At 42.6% G+C, this 26,183-nt stretch overlaps 2 protein-coding genes across 4 annotated transcripts in view; one reads left to right on the plus strand and one right to left on the minus strand.

The window, feature by feature from the left end:
• KLHL13 (kelch like family member 13) overlaps positions 1 to 26,183 on the minus strand; it is a 296,890-nt gene that overhangs the window by 201,596 nt on the left and 69,111 nt on the right. The gene's annotated exons all lie outside the window — the stretch shown is intronic.
• On the plus strand, positions 2,322 to 4,470 carry LOC100010208 (poly(A) polymerase alpha-like). The gene has a single exon (XM_056809603.1). The coding sequence runs from the start codon at positions 2,629 to 2,631 to the stop codon at positions 4,018 to 4,020; it is 1,392 nt and encodes a 463-aa protein (XP_056665581.1). The 5' UTR covers positions 2,322 to 2,628; the 3' UTR covers positions 4,021 to 4,470.

The following is a 26,183-nucleotide window of genomic DNA, read 5'->3' on the forward strand; positions in this document are numbered from 1 at the left end:
GGCCAGATTTGAACCTAGGACCTCCTGTCTCTGGGCCTGGCTCTCCATTCACTGAGCCACCCAGGTGTCCCCTTTTTCTTTTTTTTCCCATTCTCTCTAAGAGCACTGGAGTAGTTGGTGGAGATTCATGTTATGCTGCCATTGAGCTCTTGCTTTGCTTGCTAATGTCAACCAATTACTCTGGTGAATATAGTCACCCCAACCATGTTGGTAGCCATTGCTGAACTTTCAACTCACAAGGTCACCTACTTAAAGAAAAAGATACAAAATAGAGGCAGAAAACCCCATTCCAGATTCAGGCAGGACCAAATATTCAGGGCCACATGGAGCCAGGTAAGAGGATGGTCAACCCTTCTATGTGGCTCTTGAGGAAAACTGAAATATTCTTCACACTTCACAGCGGGAAAGGCTGAAAAACTCAGAGTTCAGTAGCTTGCTTTTGATTTACCCCTGAGCCATCAGCTCTTCTGGCCCAGCAACCAATTAGAACATTCCATCATTATATAGTACAAATCCTACACTAATGAGTCACACATAGCCAGAAGTGTAAGCCCCTCCCTCCCTCCAACAACTTCCATGTTATGCCCCTTCCATGAGCTAGAACTAGGTGGAGAATATCTGCCTACCTTGCTACAAAGAACAATCTCTCTAAGTCAGTTCGCCCATGTTATTCAAAAATGGGAAATGGACAATAGAAATGATATCAATACCAACTAAAATACAGAACTTTAACCAATATAAATTAATCTACACAACAAGAAGGCCAAAAGAGCCTAGGAGATATCTTAGTCAACAGACATCTGACTTCACCAAATAGAGAGATGGAGATGCCAAAGACATCACTAAGTTAGAATATTAATTTGTCTGTTAATTCTTATGAAAGATCATAGTTGGTTATTAGCAGTATCAGCGCATAAAACTGAGAGAAGCAATAAGGGCCACAATTAATTTAAAGGAAGCTTGGCAAATGATTCAATGAAGCAAAGTCATCCCAATGGCATTCAAGGGTGAAAATGAAAAGAAGATGGCAAACAGAAGGTAAAAAAAGGAAAAGATTTACCAAAAGCATTTCAACAAACTGGCTTTTTCTATCAAGGCCAGTGAAAATATCACACTTGGACCCTAACATCAATATACCCAAAGGGTTTTCAGAGGACATAGAAACAACCCGCAAGAAACTAAAGACAGGAAAAGCAGCTTAATCAGCTCGAGTATATATAGAGAAAATCCATGCTGGAGGTGCAATGATTGTGAGAGTGTTGAGGTAGAGTGCTATACAAGGCTATAAAGAGGACAACTTACCGAAGGTGTAGGAAAAATCTCAGGCCTTATTCATTCTAAGAGGTGAATGAGGGAACATTGACTTATTGTTAACTTGTGATTATAATTTTTATGAGACTTATCTGTACACGTATAAAGGACATCCATGGCAAAGGGATGTGGGAAACAAGCTGTTGCAAAAAAAAATTGTCAACAATGAAACACATATTTGCCATTTAACAGGCTAGAGATATAGGTGGAAAATACAAGATCCCCATCATGCCAACTGTTGGTTGATTGTAAAAAAGCATTTGATTCAATAGAACAAAAGGCTTTCCTACAAGTCCTTTTACCAAAAGATGTCTCCCATTCTTAAATCAAGATAATTCAAGATTCCTTGGAAGATATAACAGAAATAGGCCAGGTAGAGTATAGAACAGGGAGCCATATAGGATCCCCAGTGATGTACACTTCAGGGATAGAGCAGAGTCCATGTCTAGCAAGGATGGCCTGCTGATCACAAGGGCCTCCAGAGATCCCTGTGTGCAAATGACACTGTTCTAATTGTTTTAAGCCCCAGAACACTGCAGAATCTCTTGGAAGAGACCCAGAGTCACTGAAAGGAGCTTGGCCTGGCCATCCACACAGGAAAGAAAAAGTAGGAAAATTATGTCTATTGCTCAGAACTCAACACCCTAGAAAGTAGGGGTTCATAGCTTGAATCCAAAGATAGATTTCAGGACATATGTGAATTTGAATGAGAAAAGAATTTACAGCTTTAATTTTCTGCAATGCCTAACTGAAATTGAATATTCAATTGTAAAATTTTGAGGGTGAAAAATCAAGATTCTGAGAAGAGATCTTTGGCTTCAATAGACTCTAAAATGGATCCAGTAAACAAAAAGATAAAAAGATCTTGTGAAAAAGATTATAATTCAGAAATATATAAATATATAAATTACTTATAAGTATACATTATCACTTGCATTAGTTCACCCAATGCTTCCTTATTTCTCAGTATTCCTTGTATTTATCAGTCATCAAAAGATTTGAGAGAGGGCTGTTGAAGAGGCATTTGTACCAGTTATCAAGCTATGTTTTGATGGTATAGAGATTGATATTTTGTTTGCAAGATTAGCACTGCAGACTATTCCTGAAGATTTGGACCTTCGTGATGACAGTCTACTAAAAAATTTAGATATTAGATGCATAAGAAGTCTTAATGGTTGCAGGGTAACCGATGAAATTTTACATCTAGTACCAAACATTGACAACTTCAGGTTAACTCTGAGAGCTATCAAACTTTGGGCCAAACGCCACAACATCTATTCCAATATATTAGGTTTCCTCGGTGGTGTTTCCTGGGCTATGCTAGTAGCAAGAACTTGCCAGCTTTATCCAAATGCAATAGCATCAACTCTTGTACATAAATTTTTCTTGGTATTTTCTAAATGGGAATGGCCAAATCCAGTGCTATTGAAACAACCTGAAGAATGCAATCTTAATTTGCCTGTATGGGACCCAAGGGTAAACCCCAGTGATAGGTACCATCTTATGCCTATAATTACACCAGCATACCCACAACAGAATTCTACGTACAATGTGTCCGTTTCTACACGGATGGTCATGGTTGAGGAGTTTAAACAAGGTCTTGCTATCACAGATGAAATTTTGCTGAGTAAGGCAGAGTGGTCCAAACTTTTTGAAGCTCCCAACTTCTTTCAAAAGTACAAGCATTATATTGTACTTCTAGCAAGTGCACCAACAGAAAAGCAGCGACTAGAATGGGTGGGCTTGGTGGAATCAAAAATCCGAATCCTGGTTGGAAGTTTGGAGAAGAACGAATTTATTACACTGGCTCATGTGAATCCTCAGTCATTTCCAGCACCAAAAGAAAATCCTGACAAGGAAGAATTTCGTACAATGTGGGTGATTGGATTAGTGTTTAAAAAAACAGAAAACTCTGAAAACCTCAGTGTTGACCTTACATATGACATTCAGTCTTTTACAGATACAGTTTATAGGCAAGCAATAAACAGCAAGATGTTTGAGATGGATATGAAAATTGCTGCAATGCATGTAAAAAGAAGGCAACTTCATCAACTCCTACCTAATCATGTGCTTCAGAAAAAGAAAAAGCATTCATCAGAAGTTCGATTGACAGCTCTAAATGACAGCAGTCTAGATTTGTCTATGGATAGTGACAACAGCATGTCTGTGCCTTCTCCTACCAGTGCTATGAAGACCAGTCCATTGAATAGTTCTGGCAGCTCTCAGGGCAGAAACAGTCCTGCTCCAGCTGTAACAGCAGCATCTGTGACCAACATCCAGGCAACTGAGGTTTCTGTGCCACAAGTAAATTCCAGTGAAAGCTCAGGGGGTACTTCAAGTGAAAGCATTCCTCAAACTGCCACGCAGCCAGCCATTTCTCCACCACCAAAGCCTACGGTCTCCAGAGTTGTTTCCTCAACACGTCTGGTAAACCAACCACCAAGACCTTCAGGAAACACAGCAACAAAAGTTCCTAATCCTATAGTAGGAGTCAAAAGGACATCTTCACCTCATAAAGAAGAGAGTCCCAAGAAAACCAAAACAGAGGAGGATGAGACAAGTGAAGATGCCAACTGTCTTGATTTGATTGAACATGATAAACAGGAAACTAAGAAAACATCCAGTACAGACCTTTCAGATATCCCTGCTCTCCCTGCAAATCCTATTCCTGTTATCAAGAATTCAATAAAACTGAGATTGAACCGGTAAAAACAACCTCAGGGGTCCATAAACAATATCTGCCAACTCAACCTGTTGTCTTCTAATGCTAAAAAGGAGAATGGAGGGTGCAAGACTAGACATGACTGAAAATGGATTTAGGTTTATTTGGTGAACCTCCCTTACTGGGCTAATCAGCACTTGATCGGAAGTCCAGAAAAATGTTTAGAGTTCTTCGTAGCATTAATTCTGGCTGCACTCAAGGTGGCAATAAATGATCAGCAGCTCCAAGTAGCAATTGTCATATGAAAGGATAAATCACTAAATATTCAAACTTGTAGAACAAGCCCTGGAAATCTAAACTGTTAGAGCACTTAAATGCTGCATTTAAACAAAAAAAGATAAACTGTTTACCTTTAAAAGGCATTGAACAATCCTTTGCATATACTTTTGCTTATTTTACTCTTTAATAAAAATGAACAGTACGAGGAAAAAAAAAAAGATTTGAGAGTTAGAAGGGACCTTGATAGCCATCCCATTCCATTCAGATACCAGAATTTGTCCGGACATTCCCTAATCAATGGACTCCTATTTAATTTCTGTTTCTACTACAAAGAGTTCCACTATTAATATTTTGGTATATTTAAGCCCTTTTTTCTGTCTTTAACTTCCTTGGGTTCACATACTAACCAGTGGAATCCCTACATATGAACGATTTAGTAATTCTCCTTGTTACATTCCAAATAGTTTTCCAGAATAATCGAACCATTCATAGCTTCACCAACATTGAATTAGCCTCCTCCAATAGGAACTATTTCTATCTTTTGCCTTTGGATGTAAAGCAAAATCTCAGTTACCTTTATTTGCAGTAGTGATTTAGAGCATTTAAAAGTAAAACCATTGATCATTTTTATTATACCAATAGCATTTATTAAAATACTACAAAAGAGTCTGATGTGAATATGTAGTCAGTCAGATAACAAAGTTCTAGGCATAGAAATACAAGCAGAAAGAAAGATTGTTCCCACCACCAAGGACAGGGAAGTTCTACAGTCTTCCATTCAAATGAGAAAAGTCAGCAGATAAAAGGAAGAAGAAAGTCAGGAGCCGGTAGGAAAGAAGGTACCCAGCCAGGAGAATGATGGGAAAATCTAGAGGAAGGCAGCCTGGTAGACAATGAAGAGATGGCTAGCCTGGTTATCTTTCTTCAATGGAGATTTTAGGAGGATTCTCCACCCTCTAATCAGGTGGAGGGATCCCAGAGGCAGAGGGTACTTCAATGGGTGAATCTGTGAGTTCCAAGGCTGAAGCATCTCCCTGGAAGAAAAGGTTCCTGGGGCATGATGGAGAAGTTGAGAGGAACGTAGCCTCCTTCAAACTCTATCACAACCATCTAGTGACAAATAGATTGAGTTTTAGGGTATCCTTCCCATGGGCATTTCAAATTCTGATTAGCTCTCCAGGAATTATTTTTCAAATCCTGATTGTTTATTACTATCGCCTTGACAACCCAAACTCTGGAAGCCCCCTCTCACCTATCCTAGCTGTGTCTCACTGCCAGAGGTGTTGGCATAATTCAGTGACATCCAAGAAGTAATGTTACATTTTTGACTTCTCGATTCACAATGATTTAAGTAATAAAGCTGATGAAAAGTAATCTTTCACCTCCAAACCCAACTGCAACAGCAGTCAATAAGCCAAGAATGGAAGGAGCAGAGCGGCAGGAATGGTGCCTGAGAATGCCTTGCACATTGGCTAGCATTTTACTAGACTTAAGGTATTGTCAACCTGGTTTCCCGCCTGATCCAATGCCTTTGTGGAAGAAGTGGATGAGAGATCATCCAAGAAATGTGCACTAGCAAAAGGAGGAAGAGCAAGGTGAGGTGGGACAGCCAGGTGGCTCAGTAGATTGGGAGCCAGGCCTAGAAATGGGAGGTCCTGGGTTCGCATCTGGCCTCAGATACTTTCCAGCTGGATGACCCTGGGCAAGTCACTTGACCCCCCATTTCCTGGCCCTTACTGCTCTTATGCCTTGGAACCAATACATAGTATTGATTCCAATATGGAAGGGAAGGGATTAAAAAAGATAATTAAACCATAAGTCCAAAATAGTAATGAGTTACCATGTATATAGTTAATTAATATATTACATGTACATATGATTTATGGTTTGCAAAATACTTTCTAAATAGCATCTTATCTTATCTTCACAACAACCCTGGAAGGGAGGTGCTATTATTACGCCCATTTTATAGATGAGGGAACTGAGGCACACAAAGGTTAAATAACTTTCTCAAGGCCCCACAGCTGGGATCTCTCAGTTACCAGCTCTGAACTCAGGTCTTCCTGACTCCAATTTCAGCACCCACCAGCAAGATAATGAATGTTAAGCACAGTAAAAACCATACATTTTTGGCCGTGGCCAAAGTGGGTATTTGTTTTCTCAGCCCATTATGGGTTTCTTTTTTGTTTTAATTTGCTCACAGGGAAGGAGGAAGGACGGATTAATAAAAGAAAAATTAAAAATACAGAGGGGCCAACTTCCTGGGAAAGGGAGAAGAAGGCATGGAGAGAGATACCTAGGCAACACAAATACAAAATGTATTGATACAATTTTTTTGGAATAAAAGCCTGGCAACCACTTGCTTAGTGAATCAATCACTGGCTTCCAAGTGAGGAGGGCCTTAGATGCCGCTCTGACTTTGGGGAAGCCCTTTCCCCTCCAGGCCAGGGTCAGTCAGGTACGTTGAATTGTTCCTCTACCCGACCTCCTGCCCAAGATGAGCAGCCCCCTCGGAAGGGCATGGCAGAGTTTTCTCAGTGGGATTTTTGAGCGCCTTTGCCAGGATTCACTGTTACCAAGTTCCCTACTTTGCTGGGGTGGAAAGTGCAGCCATGTCATAGCCAAGTATTCCAGGGGAAAGCCGGCATCAGAGCACCCTGGGAACAGGATGTAAGATCCAGTGTATTTGGGAATATGGAACATCATGCCATGTCATGAGGACAAGGGCAAGGGCAAGGCTGAGTCAGTTGGAGCTCTTCAAACCATCTAAACAGCTAAACTGTTGCCATTTCTTCTTGTGGCCAAGTGATTGTGCAGCTCTGGGAGTCAGCAATTGGCTTCCATTCTTGGATTCTTCTCTAACTCACTGGATTGGGGCTGGATTAGGACCTCTATGTTCCCCTTCCCTCATCTGAAAATCTAACTAAACAGTTAACTTTTTGAGCCTCACTGAGTAAGGCAGTTCAGGCAGGTAAGTGATAGAAAAGGGAGACTCATAATTCAAGCACTGAGGGCAGCTGGGTGGCTCAGTGGATTGAGAGCCAAGCCTAGAGATGGGGAGGTCTTGGGTTCAAATCTGACCTCAGACACTTCCCAGCTGGGTGACCCTGGGCAAGTCACTTGACCCCCATTGCCAGCCCTTACAGCTATTCTGCCTTGAAACCAATACAGTCTTGATTCTAAAAGGGAATGGACGGGTTTTTTAAAAGTAGCTGATTTACTAGAGCAAAATGAAGACTTCCAAATTGGTCTCCGACAAGTGAGATGAGCTTGCTTAGAAGATGCCATGGAGATGATAACTTTGATGGTAAGCATCATATGAGGCATGAAATGGGTGATACAAGTTAGCCAAAGGTGTTTGCCTTTGTCACGGAACATGCCCAGTACAGAGTCAAAATGGCAGGGCGATTCTCTATGGCTATACTCAACAGATATAGAAGGGATAACTCCCTGGGAAACAGGGGCAGAAAAATAACTTTACTAAAAGTGGCCCTGAGTTCAAAGATGGGGTGGGAGTGTGAAAATAGGATCTCCCTTACTTTACTGAATAAGGATAAGACCAATGTCCTGGAACTTGGCCCCAGGGTCTCAATTCTGGTCCCCCTCACCCTGTTTTTATCCTTTCCTTTGATTCTTTGATGGCTTCCTAATGGCACTCTTCCCCCCACACGAGGGCCCATAGCAATCTTCCCATCCTTTGCCACCCTTGTCTACATCTTTTTTTAATCCTCACCTTCTGTCTTGGAATCTATACTGTATATTGGTTCCGAGACAGAAGAGCGGTAAGGGCTAGGCAAAGGGGGTGAAGTGACTTGCCCAGGGTCACACAGCTGGGAGGTATCTAAGGCCAGATTTGAACCCAGGACCTCTAGTCTCTAGGCCTGGCTCTCAATCCACTGAACTACCCAGCTGACCCCCCTTGTCTACATCTTTTTTTAATTTAAATTAATTTATTTAGTCAATTTAGAACATTATTCCTTGGTTACAAGAATCACATTATTTCCCTCCCTCCCCTCCCACCACCTTTCCAACAGCCAGTGTGCAATTTCATTGGGTATTACATGTGTCCTTGATCAAAACCTACTTCCATGTTCTTGGTGTTTGCATTAGGATGTTTATTTAGAGTCTACATCCCCAACCATATCCCCTCAATCCATGTATTCAAGCAGTTGTTTTTCTTCGGTGCTTCTACTCCCAAAATTTTTCCTCTGAATGTGGATAGTGTTCTTTCTCGTATATCCCTCCTAGTTGTTCATAATCACTGCATTGCCACTAATGTAGAAGTCCATTACATTCCATTGTACCACAGTGTATCTGTCTCTGTGTACGATGTTCTCCTGGTTCTGCTCCTCTCGCTCTGCATCACTTCCTGGAGGTGTTTCAGTTCATATGAAATTCCTCTAGTTCATTGTTCCTTTGAGCTCAATAGTATTCCATCACCAAGAGATACCACAATTTGTTCAGCCATTCCCCAATTGAAGGGCATCCCCTCATTTTCCAATTTTTGGCCACCACAAAGAGTGCAACTAGGAATATTCTCATACAAGCCTTTTTCCTTATTATCTCTTTGGGGTACAAACCCAGCAGTGCTATGGCTGGATCAAAGAGCAGACAGTCTTTTAGCTCCCTTTGGGCATAGTTCCAAATTGCCCTCCAGAATGGTTGGATCAATTCACAACTCTACCAGCAATGCATTGATGTCCCAACTTTGCCACATCCCCTCCAGCATTCATTACTTTCCTTTGCTGTCATGTTAGCCAATCTGCTAGGTGTGAGGTGATACCTCAGAGTTCTTTTGATTTGCATCTCTCTGATTATAACAGATTTAAAACACTTTTTCATGTGCTTATTAATAGTTTTGATTTCTTTAACTGAAAATCGCCTGTTCATGTCCCTTGCCCATTTATCAATTGGAGAATGGCTTGATTTTTTGTACAATTGATTTAGCTCTTTATGAATTTGTGTAATTAGACCTTTGTCAGAAGTTTTTGTTATGAAGATTGTTTCGCAGGTTGTTGCTTCCCTTCTAATTCTGGTTACATTGGTTTTCTTTGTACAAAACCTTTTTAATTTGATGTAGTCAAAATTATTGATTTTACATTTTGTGGTTTTTTTCTAGCTCTTGCTTGGTTTTAAAATCTTTCCTTTCCCAAAGATCTGACAAGTATACTATTCTCTGTTCACCTAATTTGCTTATAGCTTCATTCTTTTTATTCAAATCATTCACCCATTCTGAGTTTATCTTGGAGTAGGGTGTGAGATGTTGATACAAACCTAATCTCTCCCATATTGTCTTCCAATTATCCTGGCCGTTTTTATCAAATGGTGGATTTTGGTCCCAAAAGCTGGGATCTTTGGGTTTATCATAGACTGTCTTGCTGAGGTCATTTACCCCAAGTCTATTCCACTGATTGGGATATATGGGGTGCTCAGGGAGGAGTAATATCTTTGGTATGGAGGGCTTGTCGTGCCCTCCTAGGGCAGCTCTCCAGCCTCTGACCCTCACCTGACACCCAGCTCTCACTTGTGGCTCTCAGTAGCTGCTAGCATGAGGCAGCGGCCACACCCCGGGCAACGGCTTCGACAGGCCGGTTAAACCTTGTGAGAGTAGCCATCGGGTCGTCGTGGACCCCTGGTGAACCAGGACTTTGCTCACCCAGCATGTGATGACTGCTTCGGCAGAACAGGCAGAAGAAACCAACAAGAAGGTTCAACGGCTGAGATGGCGATGCAGCAAAGCACTGTGGAGTGCTTAGGGTGTGTTGGAGCACAAAAGACAACACAGCCATCCAATGCAGCTGAGGAAATCTCCAGGTGTAACGACTTTTCGTGCCACTGGACCCAGGCTTCCAACGCCGAGAGAGTGGGACTATCTTTGTGCATCGACTTTTCCACTTAAATCTTCATGCACAAGTGTCTTTATGCACAAAAACGCACAAGGACAATCGTCATCCTCGGTTACCGAGAGACTACTACCATTCCACTGATGCTCATTTCTGTCTCTTAGCCAGTACCAAATTGTTTTGATGACCGCTGATTTAGAGTATAGTTTGAGATCTGGTATTGCAAGGCCACCTTCCTCCACATTTTTTTTCATGATTTCCCTGAATATCCTCGATCTTTTGTTCTTCCAAATGAGCTTTGTTATGTTTTTTTTCTAATTAATTAAAAAATTTTTGGTAGTTCAATGGGTATGGCACTAGATAAATAAATTAATTTGGGTAGGATGGTCATTTTTATTATGTTAGCTCGTCCCACCCATGAGCAATCAATGTTTTTACAATTGTTTAAATCTAGTTTTAATTGTGTGGAGAGTGTTTTGTAGTTGTATTTATATAGTTCCTGTGTTTGTCTCAGCAGATAGATTCCCAAGTATTTTATATTGTCTAGGGTGATTTTAAATGGAATTTCTCTTTCTAATTCTTGCTGCTGAGATGAGTTGGAGACACATAGAAATGCTGATGACATATGTGGGTTTATTTTGTATCCTGCTACTGTGCTAAAGTTGATTATTTCCACTAGTTTTTTGGTTGATTCTCTGGGGTTCCTTCCATAGACCATCATATCATGTGCAAAGAGTGATAGCTTGGTCTCCTCATTGCCTATTTTAATACCTTCAATTTCTTTTTCTTCTCTAATTGCTACTGCTAGTGTTTCTAGTACAATATTAAATAATAGAGGTGATAATGGATATCCTTGTTTCACTCTTCATCTTATTGGGAAGACTTCTAGTTTATCCCCATTGTAGATGATGTTGGCTGATGGTTTTAGATATATACTGTTTATTATTATTAGGAGAGGCCCTTCTATTCCTGTGCTTTCTAGTGTTTTCAATAGGAACGAGTGTTGTATTTTGTCAAAGGTTTTTTTCTGCATCTATTGAGATAATCATGTGATTTTTGTTGGTTTGTTTGTTAATATGGTCAATTATGTGAAGGGTATGGAATTTGTAAAATGGAATTTTACCCTTGAAATGTATTGATGTTCTCCCCCCTCATGCCATGAGCTTCTTTGTGACATATAAATTTACCCCCTTTTGTTTCTTTCCCCATTTCTTTTAGTATTAACCTCTTTTTTTAGCTCTAGTTGTACATATATATGTATATATATACATGTATATGTATTTATGCATACTTATAGCTATATACATATTTATGTCTTGGCATTTCATCCTATACAGTTTGTCACTGTTCCCTCTAAGTGTAATTCTTCTAGCTGCCCAAGTGATAATAACAATTTTTAAGAGTTACCAATGACCTCTTTTCTTATAGGGAAACATATTATTTTTAACTTATTGAGTCTCTTTAAAAAAGAGTTTTTTATTTTGGTTTTGTTTTTCTTTTTTCCCTCTTTCTTAATTACCTTTTGATGATTCTCTTGAGTTCTGTGTGTGGACATCAACTTTTCTGTTCAGGTCTCATCTTTTCTTTACTAATGCTTGGCATTCTTCTATTTTGTTAAATGACCATACTTTCTCCAGTAAGAATATAGTCAGTTTTTCTGGGTAATTGATTCTTGGCTATAGACCTAGTTCCCTTGCTTTCTGGAATATCATATTCCATGACTTTTGGTTCTTCACTGTAGATGCAGCCAGATCCTGTGTTATCCTCACTGTGGTTCCATGGTATCTAAATGACTTCTTCTGAGCAGCCTGTGATATTTTTTCCTTGGTCTGATGGTTCTTGAATTTGGCTATAACATTCCTGGGTGTTGTCAGTTGGGGATTAAGTACAGGAGGTGATCTGTGGATACTTTCAATTTCCACTTTTTCCTCTTATTCTAGAATATTGGGGCAGTTTTCTTGGATACTTTCCTGTAGTATGATGTCCAGACCTTTTCTTTTGTCATGGTCTTCTGGTAGACCAATGATTATTAATTTGTCTCTCCTGGAACAAATTTATAAATCCTCTGTTTTGTGAATGAGGTGCTTCATATTTTCCTCAATTTTTTCATTCTTTTGATTTTGTTTTATAGTATCCTGATGCCTTGTGAATTCACTTGTTTCTAGTTGTTGTATTCTGGATTTTAAAGACTAGATTTCCTCCCCGGCTTTTTGGTCATCCTTCTCCTTCTGATCTGATTTTCTTTGGAGGTCATCTTTCATCTCCTTTGCCTCATTTTCAACTGGTTAATTTTGGCTTTAAAGACATTATTTTCTTGTTTTAGTTCAAGTGCCTCTGTTTTCAGATGACTTATCTTTCTTTTTAAGTTCTTTTCCCAGTTGTCTTCAACCTCTCTTAATTGTGTTTTGAATTGTATTTTGACTTCTTCCAGAGCCTGTATCCAATTTGCTAGGGTTTCTGTTTTTATGTGTGGTGTTCCCTCATCTTTCTCTGTTCCATTTGCTCTTTGTTCATTGTCTATATAGAAGTTGTCAATTGTAATTTTTTTCTTTTTCTCTTGTTTGCTCATATTTACCCCCTCTTACTCCCTGTAGTTGCCTGAGCTCTTGCTCCTCTCATTTTTTTTGTGGTTTTGGGCTTTTCTGTCAGCCTTCGCCCTTGAAGCTTTGTCAGCAAACCTCTCAGTGAAGTCTGTGGGGGGAGGAGTGTTGGAGCTTGAGCTTCCTTGCCCCCTGAAAGCTTTGATGGAATCAAGTCCAGCTGGATTGAGCTGTGTGTGCCCTGAGGCCAAAACCTCGGGAAGGGGGGGGGATATGGAGTGTCTCCGCTGCTGCAACTAGGCTGCCTGCTCTGCTCTATGTGTTTCTTCTCTAACTGCTTCCCCACTGCCTATGTTTGATGCTCTGAGCCTGGCACAGCTTTGCCTGCAAGGTACTCCCTCCAGACCAGCATCTTTGTCTGTCCAGAGGTTCCAGCTGCTGCTGAAGGCTTAGAGCTCTAGGTTTGGGAAGGGTCCCGGGACCTTCTTTTTTCCTTCCCCTTAAACTGGAGTGTTCTCAAATTCCAGCTTTTGGGAGCGTACCTTTTAAGTTGATTACTACAGGAGGGTTCCTTGGCTCTGTCTTGTTGTTAGGTTTGATTTTCAGTCCCCTAGAAGCTTTTAGTTTGTAATCTGAAAGGAAGGATTTTCAGAGGTCTGAACTTTCCTCTACGCCACCATCTTGACTCCGCCCAGCCCCTTGTCTACATCTTCGAGAGAGCTATCTTACACTATAGAAAAGCATTTCAGGCACTAGAAAGCTCAAAGGCCTCTTGGAGGAAGACATATAGCCTATTCAAGCCAAAGGGGCTTCATTATCCTATTTCCTCTGACAGTCCTCTACTCTCCTCTGATGGTAGCTGCTGTCACCCTGGGACCAGCCCTCAGAACCTCAGGAAGTCCTAGTTTCAGCAGCAAGATATCAGCTTCCAGAGCTCACTGGCCCAAGAAGTACAGGCTGAAAATCCAAACAGCTTCAAAGGCACTCAGGTTCATGGATAGCAAAGCCCAAACAGGTTAGTAAGGAAAGGGAGGGTGACCTTTGAAGTTGGCCTCTCTGGTGAAGTCCACATCACTTTCTGGTGCACAAAGAGGAGTCAAGATCTTGTCTGGATGACCCCTGACCCAGCCCAGCCTAGTGCTTCTCATTCTGAGACAAGGTCACAACCACACATGACTCAGATTTTGAGGGGACATAGTTGTACTCTGATGCACCTCCTTGGTCTGTTAATTCAATGCACTTCCAAGGCTGAAATTAGAGTTTTAAAAAACAGGCCTGTGATTTTCTTCAGTAAGGGGGTATTTATCACGTGTGAAACAGGAAATAGCAATAGCCAGCCACAAAGTCAGAGTCACTGCATCCTCAGGACCACTTACTCCCTACCTCTCTGTGCCTAAAGATATGCAAATCTGGGAGCTGGTTCAACTAAGACTATCTGTCTGGGCATGAGCAATTGCTGCAAATGGGTGAGCTGTTTTTCTGCTTGGCCACCAAGGGCCTAGGTCTGTGCTGGTGAACCTATGGCACACATGCTAGAGAGTGCTGGAGGGGGCTGCTCCCTTCTCCCTCTCCACTCATGTCTGAGGACATTTCTCTCATTACTTGCCTCTCTGCCTAGCAGTCCAATGGGAACATTTCCTCTCTCCCCTGTCTGGGGTAAGGCAGAGGGCTCACATGCAGCATGAGAGTTGAAGTTTGGGTACTTGGTCTCTAAGGTCTCTAAAAGATTTGCCATCACTGGCCTAGGCCTTTGGATTTGGAGAAGGCAGGCCAGAGGCAGGTTCACTGACTATTTTCAGAGTGCTGTGATCCTAAATGACAATCTGGGTCCTACAATTGCTCTCCTCCTCTCCTTCCTTCCCCTCTTCTTTCTCTTCCTCTTCTCCTTCCAATAGTACCAGCTTCTGCCACCCTCCTCAGTCAAAAGGGGAAGAATAGAGCTACAAAGTCTACCCCTGGGGACCTCGGGAGAAACTCTGTCCCCAAGGCACTGGCTAGGGTCCTAGATTTAGAGATAGAAATTATTTTAGATGTTTTATGGCCTCATATCTAGACTTCTAGATATTTTCATTTTATCAGTGAGAAAACTGGGGTACAGATTGGGGCAGGGACTTGCCCTAAGTCACAGTTAGCACACGGCAGGGCCAGGGGCCAAACTCCAGCCCTCTGACCTAGAGACGACTACTCTTCTTGCTGCATGACTGCTCCTGTAGCCCCTCAATCTGTTGGCAGGCATCCCTCCCCATTTCCGGAGCTCTGAGGCTTTACAGATGCCAGCATTCCTGATTATAACTTTGATGTTGCCGCTCATCACAGAATCACTGAATCATAGACTTGGAAGGGACTTTAGAGGACATTTGGAACAACTTTTTCCAGAGCAAAACTTGTCTTCACAATGCCTCCTAGCAAGTGGTCATCTAGCCTCTGCCTGAGGATTCCTGGGGAGAAGAGGAACCCACTATCTACCAAGGTAGCCCTCTTCTGCATAATGCTAGACTTCTGCACTGTTTTCCTTATGTCAGGTCTAAATACACCTCCTTACCATTTCCACTCATTCCTCCCTGCCCTTGGAGGTCAAGAAGATCAAGTCCAATTTCTCCTCCACATGGTGGCCACAGACACAAAATAGTGATCCTATTGTTTTTTTTAAAACCTTACCTTCGGTCTTAGAATCAATCCTGTGCATTGGTTCTAAGGCAGAAGAGTGGTAAGGACTAGGCAATAGGGATCAAGTGACTTGACCAGGGTCACACAGCTAGGAAATGTCTGAAGTTATATTTGAACCCAGGACTTCCCATCTCTGGGCCTGGCTCTCAATCCACTGAGCCAGCCAGCTGCCCCTGATCCTATTATTATTGATGTCTAGTCATTTAGTCATGCCCAACTCTTTCTGACCCCATTTGGGGTTTTCTTGGCAAAGATAATGAAGTGGTTTGCCAATTCCTTCTCCAGCTCATTTTACAGATGAGGAAACTGAGGCAAGCATGACAAAATGATTTAATCAGTATCTAAGGATAAATTTGAATTCTGACTCCAAGTATGGCACCCTATCCACTGTATCCCCTAGCTTAGACTAATAAAATGTCAGAATTAGAAGATACTCTATGAATCATCCAATAGAATCTCCTCATTCCACCCAAATGGGAAATGGAGACCCAGAGAAAGGAAGAGACCAGCCTAAATCCACACAGATAGCACATAGGAAGTCTGAGACTAGAGTTCAGACCTCCCAACTCCCATGCCTTTGAATGTATAAATGGGTTCAGAAAGATACCTGTGTGTCTTCCTCTGCCTTCCCCACAATCACCTCCCTCAACAAAATAGAGGGCTGGAAGGAGTCTGAGAAATATTGAGACATGTTGTTACTGAAGTAGATGATAATAAAGACAACAACTCTTTACTGTAGACTGCAGCAGAATCTCAAAATCTTTGTGGGCTCATGGAATGTGAACACAATAGAATGCAAGTATGCCATAAGAAATAATGAAAGAAGTGCCTTCAGGGAAGATTTCTCTGAACGGATGCAGAGTGAAGTGAACAGAACTAGGAAAACAATCTATGCAGTAGCAACAACCTTGTAGAGACAAACAACTCTGAGAGACTACAAGTCCAACTAATGAAGTATCAATTCTAAGGCAGAAAGTAAGGATTTAAAGAAGGAATATAGGAAATCCTTCCCTCCAAAAACCATGCCAGAGACAGAACCTCGGGTCATTTGGAAGCCAAAGTCTTCCCTAAGTTCTGAGTAGTTGATTAAAGGCAGTCGGTGTAAATGACATGAAAACTCAAAGTGGGTAACATTTCATTTCCAAGACAATTCCGATCAACTGTTTTACATAGGACATAATTGAAGGTTAATTAATGTCAAAAAAGAAGCCCACCTTGCAACGGTTTCCTCTGTAGGGTTGGCTCTTGAGCAGAGCTACCTTCAGGCAATAGCAAATTGCCCCTGGAACTATGCTAAGGGGGTGAACAGAATACTGCAAGGGGCCAGGGCTAGATGGAAACTTACTGATCATCTAGTCCAAACCTTTCTTCCTTTGCTTTTTTTACCCTTACTTTTCCATTTTAGAGTTAAAATCATGTATCAATTCCAAGGAAGAAGAAGAGTAAAGGTTAGGCAATAGAGATTAAGTGGCTTGCCCAGGATCACTCAGCTAAAAAGTGTCTGAGACCATATTTGAACCCAGGACCTCCTCTCTCTAGGCCTGGCAATTCGCTAAACAATCTAGATGCCTCCCCTTTTTAAATTAAACCTCTCTTTTAACAGAAAGGACAAGTAAAGCTCAGAGTGAAGGAGAGGGTTGTCCAAAGTCATTTGGCAGTCGGGTAGAGAAGTCAAGACTAGCAATCAATGCCAGATAGGTGGCACAATGGATAGAATATAAGGCCCAAAGTCAGGAAGGCTCATCTTTCTGAGTTCAAATCTGGCCTCAGATCCTTCCTAGCTGTGTGACCCTGAGCAAGTTACTTTATACCCTGTCTGCCTCAGTTTCCTCATCTATAAAATGAGTTGGAGAAGGAAATGGAAAATCACTCTAGTATCTTTGCCAGAAAAAAAACAAATGAGGTCATGAAGAGTTGAACATGACTGGAAAAAAAACCAACTCTTTTCACAGAGATTTTTCCTAAAGACTCAGGGCAGAATAGATGGCAATGCCAAAAATTTCTCAAGGCTCCTAGACACCCTCTATATGGCAACTTAATAATGAAATGGATTCTATAAGATACTTGGAAAATAAATCATATACCCAGCACCAGCACCACCACTATCACTATCTTCTAGGGCCATTTTATGTGATTTCCTCTAACAAGAAAAAATAGTTGGGGGAAGGAAATAGTCAGGAAAGGGAGGAAAGGCTCATGTAGTATTGTGTGTCCAGAAATGGCCTTGATTATTTCAATTAACTGTTAGACCCAAAGATTCCTTATCCCTTGGCAATAAGACACCTGTGGAATGCTGGACACATCCATACATGAATGTCAAACCTGTCCAAGTAGCCCCTGAATTGACAAGGAAAAGGGGGAGCAAGCAAAATCAATGCATGAAAGGTAGAGGCCCCACTCAGAGCTGGTTATGTTGTAATTTTTAAATGGTTGGGAGGTCTTTTCTGACATTTTTGTTCAGGGGCCCAGAATGAGCAGAGAATTCCAGAACTGAAAGGGACTTTTAAAATCTTCTGGGTCGGTGATGGCAAACCTATGGCACATGTTCCAGAGATGGCATGTAGAGTGTTCTCTGTGGGCATGTGTGCAGAGTTCATTACTAGAAAGGTAGAAGAACTCAGGCAGAGTTGCTCCCCTTTCCCTCTCCACAATGCCTGATAACATTTTTACATATCCCCCGCCTCTCTGCCCAGCAGCCCAATGGGAGAGCTTCCCCCCCCTCCCCTGTCTGAGATAAGAGAGAAGTTGGGGGGACATGCAAGGTGGGGGAGGTGTAGCATGGCACTTAGTCTGGGGGTGGGGCCTGGCATTCCATCTCTAAAAAGTTTGCCATCACTGTTGTAGGCTGTGTGTGTCTATTTATATATAGACACAGAGAGAGAGAGAGAGAGAGAGAGAGAGAGAGAGAGAGCTATCCCTTCCACTTTTGCAGGAGTTAGGAGCATTTTGGGACCTCCCTTTGTAGCAGAGAAGAAGTCTGAATTTTTTCTTTTTCTTTTATCAATACCTTATTGTAAAATTTGGGTTAAGTATTTGGTCATAGGCTGCGTATAGGTCAATGCATTAGAAAATGCATTTCTAAATTTTTTCTGTGTCATCTGCTGGCCTTTGTGTATTGTCTGCAGTTTTTGCAAAACTCCCCTGAAATTCCATCTTAATTTCTTCTGCTTATCCAAGATATATAGAAACCAAGATGGGAAAGTCTCAATGTAGAAGGGATGCCTATATATGTGTATGCAAACACACACACATGGATGGATGGACAGACGGATATCTATGTATTTGTGAATGTGTATGCATATGTATACAGACATGTCATTTCAGTGTGACTATTTTACACACATGTGAATATATACATGTATATTTCTATTTGAGCATTCAAACAGCAGAGAACTAAAGGGGAGGAAAGCCTTTTCAAGCCAGTTTTGTCCAGTCAGAGTGAAGTAGTGTGAAATAGGCTGCTTATAAGGAATCCTATCTGTATTAAGCCCCAAGTTTTCAAAAGAAGTGTAGGGAGCAGCGAGGTGACTCAGTGGATTGAGAGCCAGGTCTAGAGATGGGAGGTTCTGGGCTCCAATCCAGCCTCAGACACTTCCCAGCTGTGTGACCCTGGGCAAGTCACTTCACCCCCATGGCCTAGCCCTTACTACTCTTCTGCTTTGGAACCAATACATAGGATTGATTCCAAGATGGAAGGTAAGAGTGTTTTTTTTAAGTGCAGACTGATCTTCTGACAGAACGTAACAAGGTTCAAACTATTGCTTGGCCCAAGGATTTTGCACCCCCAGATAGAAATCTTTGCAAAAGGTTTATGGAGTATTTTGAATATCCTTTTCCGTAATGACTTCAGGTCTTCATTACAGACATGATCTAAAGAGAATTTGAACAAAATAATGACAGCCTCAGGGGCATCGAGATGAGGCAGAGCTATTGGTTCATACATTAAATGTCTCTAAACCTTTGAACTTGCTGCTTCCCCTAGTTTTCGGCCATTGGCTGTAATGGCTGCTGCCTATGAACTGTGACCCCTCTCCCATCTTCACTTTCCACAAAGGCCCCAACACAAAATTTGCTGCTTCAAATCCGTAACTGGCCAGCACAGGGTCCAGTTCTTGCTTTCCTCAGCTCAGCTCTGAGACCCTTGTTGCCTATCTACAGGCTCTGGGCCTGCATTATACCTGGGTAAGGTTGCCTGTTGAAACCTGCCAAAAGCCAGGCCTCCAGAGAAGTGGGCCATTGCTGGGATTCACATCTCTCTCCTTGGGATAATCGGCTCCAATGCAGGCCTGCCTGCCAGCCATGCCCACGGACAAGTGAACCTTATAATTTAGTGAATGGGTTGTTTGCATTAAACAGAACTGTACCAGGAAGCAATGCACAATAGAGAGCAGGGGAGGGGATGACATGAAAATGAAAAGCCTGTTATAACAGGAAAATGAGGCAAGAGAAAATATGTGCCAAGTTCCAGGCCTCCATTTCTAGGCACCCCATCAACATTGGGCATTTCCTACCTAAGCCGCTAAGGCAGTCAGCACAGCTTGATGCCTGGGCCTCGGGGAGGGGGGTATGGCACAGGTGGGGTGGGGAGAGAGGTGTGGGTGGCTTATAGGTTTGAGAGGCCTTAGGGTAGGGCTTGTTATAGATGGTTCAAGTTGAGCAGGAAACCATGTTTTTGCTGCTCTCAGAACTCTGTTCTCGGCTGTTCTGCCTGAGAAGGATTCACACCAAGTCAGTTAGTTACACAATTACCCGACATTACGCTTTTACCAAAGCAGTCAAAAAGGCTGGCTGGCACAATCCTAAGTTTAAAGCCAGAAGGGAGCTGAGAGCCCCTCTAGGTTTCTCCCTCATTCATGCAATTCTGGAAGGCCATTCCCAGGCAGAGGCCATAGTGACAGATGACCAGGTTGCTGGGAACTTCAAAGGCCGCTTTGGTTCTGTCAAACCTCAGGGTTCCAGGAATGCAATGAATGCCAAGTTTAAGGGTGGATCCTGGCCTTGGCCTTGCTATGGGATTGATGGTGTGTGTCCAAATGCATTTCCTTCCTAAGGAATTGTCTCCTGATATCCCTGTTTCTGGAAGGTTATTTTTAGGTGGAGAGGGGCATACCTATTACTTGCTGGACACTCCTTATCTTCATTTCTATATCATATTTGTCACTGTGTGGACAACAATGAAACCTTGGGTTGGGCTATCCATTGGTTATCTCCAGTTGTCCCCACATGGCCAGCCTAGCCCAACTTCCTTCAGCAATACAACTTGGGGATACCATCCTTTAGATTTTTTGTTCATGGACCCTTTCTGGTTAGTAATTGTAGCATCCTGCTCTTGCCCTCTGGATGACCCACAACTTTAATCCTCTGGATCTTCTGGAGTATTCCATGACCTCCCAGCCATGTGGCATCAATGGAAGACCATGAACAAGACAGACTTTCCTAAGGTCTAGAAGAATGAAAATATTTCTAGGGCTCTTTCTGTGGTAGCTCAAAATTACAAATTCTGCTTACTATGTGCCAGGCACTTCACTAATTCCTAGAAATCAAAAGAAAAGTAAAAACTCAGCCCCTGACCTCAAGTAGCTCACATTTGAGGAGAAGAGACAGTATGCAAACAGCTACTTCTATGTTTATAGAAAAATACAAAATAATTACACTCCTATATTACATGTTATCCTACTCTATAAATGATGTGTTCTATATATGTGTGTATATACATATAAAATGAGTCACTACATTTCTATGCAGTATAAATGAGAGGTAGTCTCAGAGGGGAGGCACTAGCAGTCGGGGTTGTGGGGGGCGGGGAGAATAGGACAGATTTCTTGTAGAAAATGGGAATTGAAGGGAGCCAGGAAAGATCGACGACAGACACAAAGAGGGAGAATATTCCAGGCATGGACAACCAGTGGGCAGCCCTTTTCATAATGGTCCAAAACTGGCAACTAAGAGTTTCCCATTTGGGAATGCTTCAACAAACTGTTTTTTTAATGTAATTTAGAATATTATTGTGCCATAAGAAATGGCAAAATGGATAGTTTCAAAGGAAACAGGGAAGACCTCTATGAACGGATACACAGTAGTGTGGGCAGAACCAGAAGAACAATTTATATAATGATAACATTCTAGAGAAAAACAACTTGGAAACACTTTAGAACTCAGACCAATGCAATGAAATAGCAGAACTCAAAAAGAATGAAGATGAACCATGCTACTCACTTCCCGACAGAGAGAAAGATGATGGCCTTAACATGCAGAAAAAGACATACAGTTTTGTCCGTGGCTAATGGAGGAATTTGTTTTGCCAGGCTATGGAGCTCTGTATTATTTTTGTAGCTATATATGGATTTGTTTTTCAGGTTTGCTTGTTTTAATTTGCTCATTGGTTGGGAGAGAGGGTTAGTGGGAGGGTGAGATGAATAAAAATAAAATTGAAGCTTGAGAAGAATAAATAATAAATTATTTTTAATGGGCCCTCCTTGGTTTCTGGGAGAGGCCGTGAGGTCATTGAAAGGCCTGAGCCATTTCCCATGTAGACCATGCCTACGATGGACCCTCATTTTACCTTCCATCTCTACATGGAGGGTCACTGGCTTGTGTTTGAAGCTTCCATGAAATTCCTCTTTCATCCTCTTTTGTTTTTTTATTTGAACATGGCATTTAAAGAATCAGATTCAATAATCATCACTGAGGCTATGTTTAGGTATCTTTGTCCCCAGATTATCATCCTTATGAATGAATGGATCCAAGCCCAGCCAAGATGGCCAACAAGCCTCTGAAGCTGCCTTCTTGTCTCTGGTGTCAGGGATGTGCTCCAGCTGCCTGTGAGGCTCCACATACCAGATGAGCCCGTCTAAACCCCATGTGAGATGTATACAGCCTCCATAAGAAGGTATTAGGGACAGGATCCACAACAAGGGATAGGGGAGCGTATGTACAGTACCTTTTAAATCAAATAAGTAGATAAAGTAGCTTCTTTCAGAGAATCAGATCCGCTTCAAATGAATCCATGTAGCTTTCCATGCCTGGTTGATAGATCCTCGCTACCCACTTCCCCTAATCAGGAAGAGCACAAAAACTACGAGAGAACCTAAGGACCCACAGAAAGGGGCCCAAGTCAGCTTGAGGGCAGCCCAGCCTACATACTCATACCAAGGGTTTCAAGCAGCTGGAGATGGGGTTCAGTGGGACGTCACACACTTCCAAGGATCTTCTGGGAAGTAGACTGTGGGCCAATGCCCACTTTCAGGACTGGTTCTTTCATTTCTAGAATGGTCGACCTCTTCAATGTACCAGGCCGAGCCAGCCCCAAAGATGAAGTGCTAACATAAGGGCAGATGAAGCTGCTTCTAGTAAGGCCTAGTGGATGCTGTAAAACCTGCAGGTTCCATTCCAATCTCAAACTTGACTTTGTTCAACTTCTTCCCTGGGAGTTTCTTTACGGTAGGTAACCTGAAATTCTCCAGTTACTGCACACATACCTACTTTTAGACTGATTAAGGATCTTACAACTGGCTTAAAAAATAAAAGTCTATAGCCAATATGAAGGATTGAATGCTGGCCTTAAAGTCAGGAAGACCTAGATTCAAATCCTCCTCTGCCTCTTGGGAAAATCACATAAGCTCTTGGGACCTCAGTTTCCTCATCTGTTAAACAAAGCAGTTGCACCAAATGGCTAATGAAGTCCCTTCTAACTCAGAATTTATGACTATAAATGAGATGATTAATATTAAACAGCTGTGAAAGCTAGCTATGTGACCATGTCCATGTCACTTAACTTTCCTGAGACTTAGTTTTCCAATATGTAAAACTGAAGATAATAATACCTGCCCAGCCCTACAAGTCCCACAAGAGGTTGTTCTGAGATTCAGACAATGTTGTACAGTGGAAAGAGCATTTGGAGCGAGAGGACTTAGGTTCAAATCCTGTCTCTGCCACTCATATCTTCTGTGACTTTAAGCAAATCACTTAACTCCTCTGATTTTAGTTTGTTCATCTGTAAAATGGGGGGTTGAACTAGATAGCCAGAAAGGTTCCTTCTAGCTCTAAGCATTCCACAGCATCTGTTTCTGCTGCTTTCGTGGCCACTGGAACAGATTGTTCTCAGCCACCCATTATGCTGGGAGGAGTCTTCACATGCCTAGGATAGACACCCCTCAAACTCACGGATGGGTTTGAGGCCTGTCATTTACCCTCAACATGGTTTAGCCTGCTTGCCAAGGACAGTTACCCCAGGGTGTAGAGACTGTGCATGCTACAGAGAAAGCCAACTAAGAAAAGACAATTGAATGTTGCTAGAAGGAGGTTACTGGTAAACTTTGAGAGGAAAATTTCAGGAGAACAGTGAAGATAATAACTAGATTACCAAGGGTGAACGGAAAGAGTCTATGCTTCTGCAGCATAATGGCTTTAGGGCACCAGTGATGGCATTTACAACACTCTCCAGTACCCCCTTAAAGCCAGAGGGGACTGCCCCACCCATAGAGGGACAAGAGTTGGGGTAAGATCACTAACACTTGGAAGCTGATTGGATTATAGGGGTTCAGGCAGAGGGCAGAATTTTGATTCAGTCAACCTGTGATTGAACCAATGGTGGCACCTTCTAGGAATAGGGAAGTCTGCAGCAAGAGTGGGTTTAGGGGGAAAGACGATAATGATTTCCTGTTTTGGAAATGTTGCGTCTGAGCTACCCATGGGACGCCCAAGTAGGGTCGTCTACTGCTGCAGGCAGCAGCTAGGAATGTGCGACTAGAGCTCAGTACAGGGATGAGGGCTGGACTGACAGATTTGAAACTTGAGGAACATTTCCTGCGGGGCATCACAATTCATCTGGACCCAAAAGGAAGCTAAGAACTGTATGTGGTGGAGATGAGAAGAGAACACTTCAGATAGTTGGGATAACCTGTACAAAGGCAAAGAGGTGAGAGATGGAGTGCTAGCTTCTGGAAACTGCATAATGGCCAATTTGGCTGTAATACAGAGAAAGGCTCTTATTATCTATCCTCTTTCTTCAAAAGAGTCCACTGGGGTAGGGCAGAAAGCCAGCTCCCATTAAAGGAAAAACAAATCCACAGCCAAATCCTATGGTTGCAATTGAATTCCATTAGTCCTTTGGGCCAGGCTTTCTGTCTTTACCAACAAAAATATCCCAATGGATCTGTGATCTCCTGAGTATGAGTATTCTCTCCAACAATGCAAAGAGCCTCCTCCATGCCTGCCTGGCCTGTTTCTCTTGTCCGTGCCCTCTCAGGAATTCACCACAATCCCTGTCACAAATTCCCACAATTGCCTGATGTGATGAGGGCCTTCTGGACCTTTCTTGCCATTTCAAAGATACCAGTGGAGTCTGAGGGCAGAGAAAGACAGCTCTGAGTCTCAGCTTCCATAGTGCCAAGAGGGGGACAATAGGCTAATGAAGTTCAAGAATATAGTCCATGGGGGCAGCGGGGTAGCTTAGTGGATTGAGAGCCAGACCTAGAGATGGGAGGTCCTGAGTTCAAATTTGGCTTCAGACACTTCCCAGCTGTGTGACCCTGGGCAAGTCACTTGACCCCCATTGCCTAGCCCTTACCACTCTTCTGCCTTGGAACCAATACACAGTATTGACTCCAAGACAGAAGGTAAGGGTTTAAAAAAAAAGAATATAGCCCAAAAGCAGCATCAGGAGAGCCAGATCAAGGGAACAGGAACCGCATTAGTCTCCATCGACAGAATACTTTATAATTTACAAAGTATTACAGATGGGAAGTCAAGACTAAGTAGGCCAATGGGCACCTCAGGTGACTTCGCCAAGACAACACTCAAGGGAACAGGCAAAGAGCAGACTCCAAAGGAAGCATAGGCCAGACCAGATGAGGGGGAGGAAGGGAGGGGTCCCATTCAAGTGAGAAAGTAACCCTCAAAGCACCTTAAGTGGCCAGAGCAGCTGATTATGGCTCAGAGACTAACCTCAGCTGACCTGTGGGGATTCAGTCCAATTCCACAAGCACTGCCTGCACACCTACTATGTGTTAGAATTGGAGCTCCCTGAGCACAGGGACTATCTTGTGCTTCTACTTGCATCCCCAGGGCTTGGTACAGTATTGAGCAGAAGGTACGTGTTTACTAAGTGCTTTTTTCATTCTTTCCTACATTTGTACTATGGCTCTAGACCCCACCAGACGGTCTAGGAAAAACAACCAGATGAATGACAACCCCTGGCCTTGAGGTGCTTCCATTCTCCTGGGCAATTACAGCATGTCATAAGGTTAGAGACCAGTAGTGGCATTGTTGGCCTGTGATTGGTCAGAATGGTGACATTCTGTCCCACCACTAGTTGCCTCTATTCCGTCTCTTTTCATCTAATACTGGCTACTTGGCTACTTCAGATTCTCTTCCTCAGGAATCAGCTGCCCCAGTTCCATCTGACAACACCCCCCCCCCACCTTCTGCAGATGCTTTGGGCAAGAGGGGCAGGGAGGAGTTCATCCTGAAATAGCAATAAAGCCCCTAGAAGGGTCAGGGGCTCAGCTGGCCTCCTGGGCCTTGTGGGAGCCAGAGAAGAGGCCCAGGGGAAAACCCCAGCTGTTCAGTACTTTTCCACACAGCCCCTGAGAGGTACCAAAACTTCTCCTCCAGATGCCAGGGAATATTGGGGTCCATTCAGTAAAAGGGTGCTGTCCAGACTGGTGCCTCACATCCCCATGCTGATAGGGCCTACCTTGTACCCCAGAAGAGGGAAATCGGGGTTGATGGAGCTGTCCACATCTGAGTCTACAGTGCCTCTACTCTCCAAGTCAGGGCAGGGGCATCTGCCTGCTCCTGTGTTGCCTCTGCAACTCTTTAAGGCATTTTCTATAGTCTGTCATTCAACCTCAATCACCAATGAGTTTGTCTGGTTATGCT

Source organism: Monodelphis domestica, chromosome X (assembly GCF_027887165.1).
Source record: "Monodelphis domestica isolate mMonDom1 chromosome X, mMonDom1.pri, whole genome shotgun sequence".
Lineage (NCBI taxonomy): Eukaryota > Metazoa > Chordata > Mammalia > Didelphimorphia > Didelphidae > Monodelphis > Monodelphis domestica.

What these genes read in the sequence shown, in the direction of transcription:
- LOC100010208 (XM_056809603.1), top strand. Translation starts at nt 2,629, where the DNA reads ATGCTAGTAGCAAGAACTTGCCAGCTTTATCCAAATGCAATAGCATCA.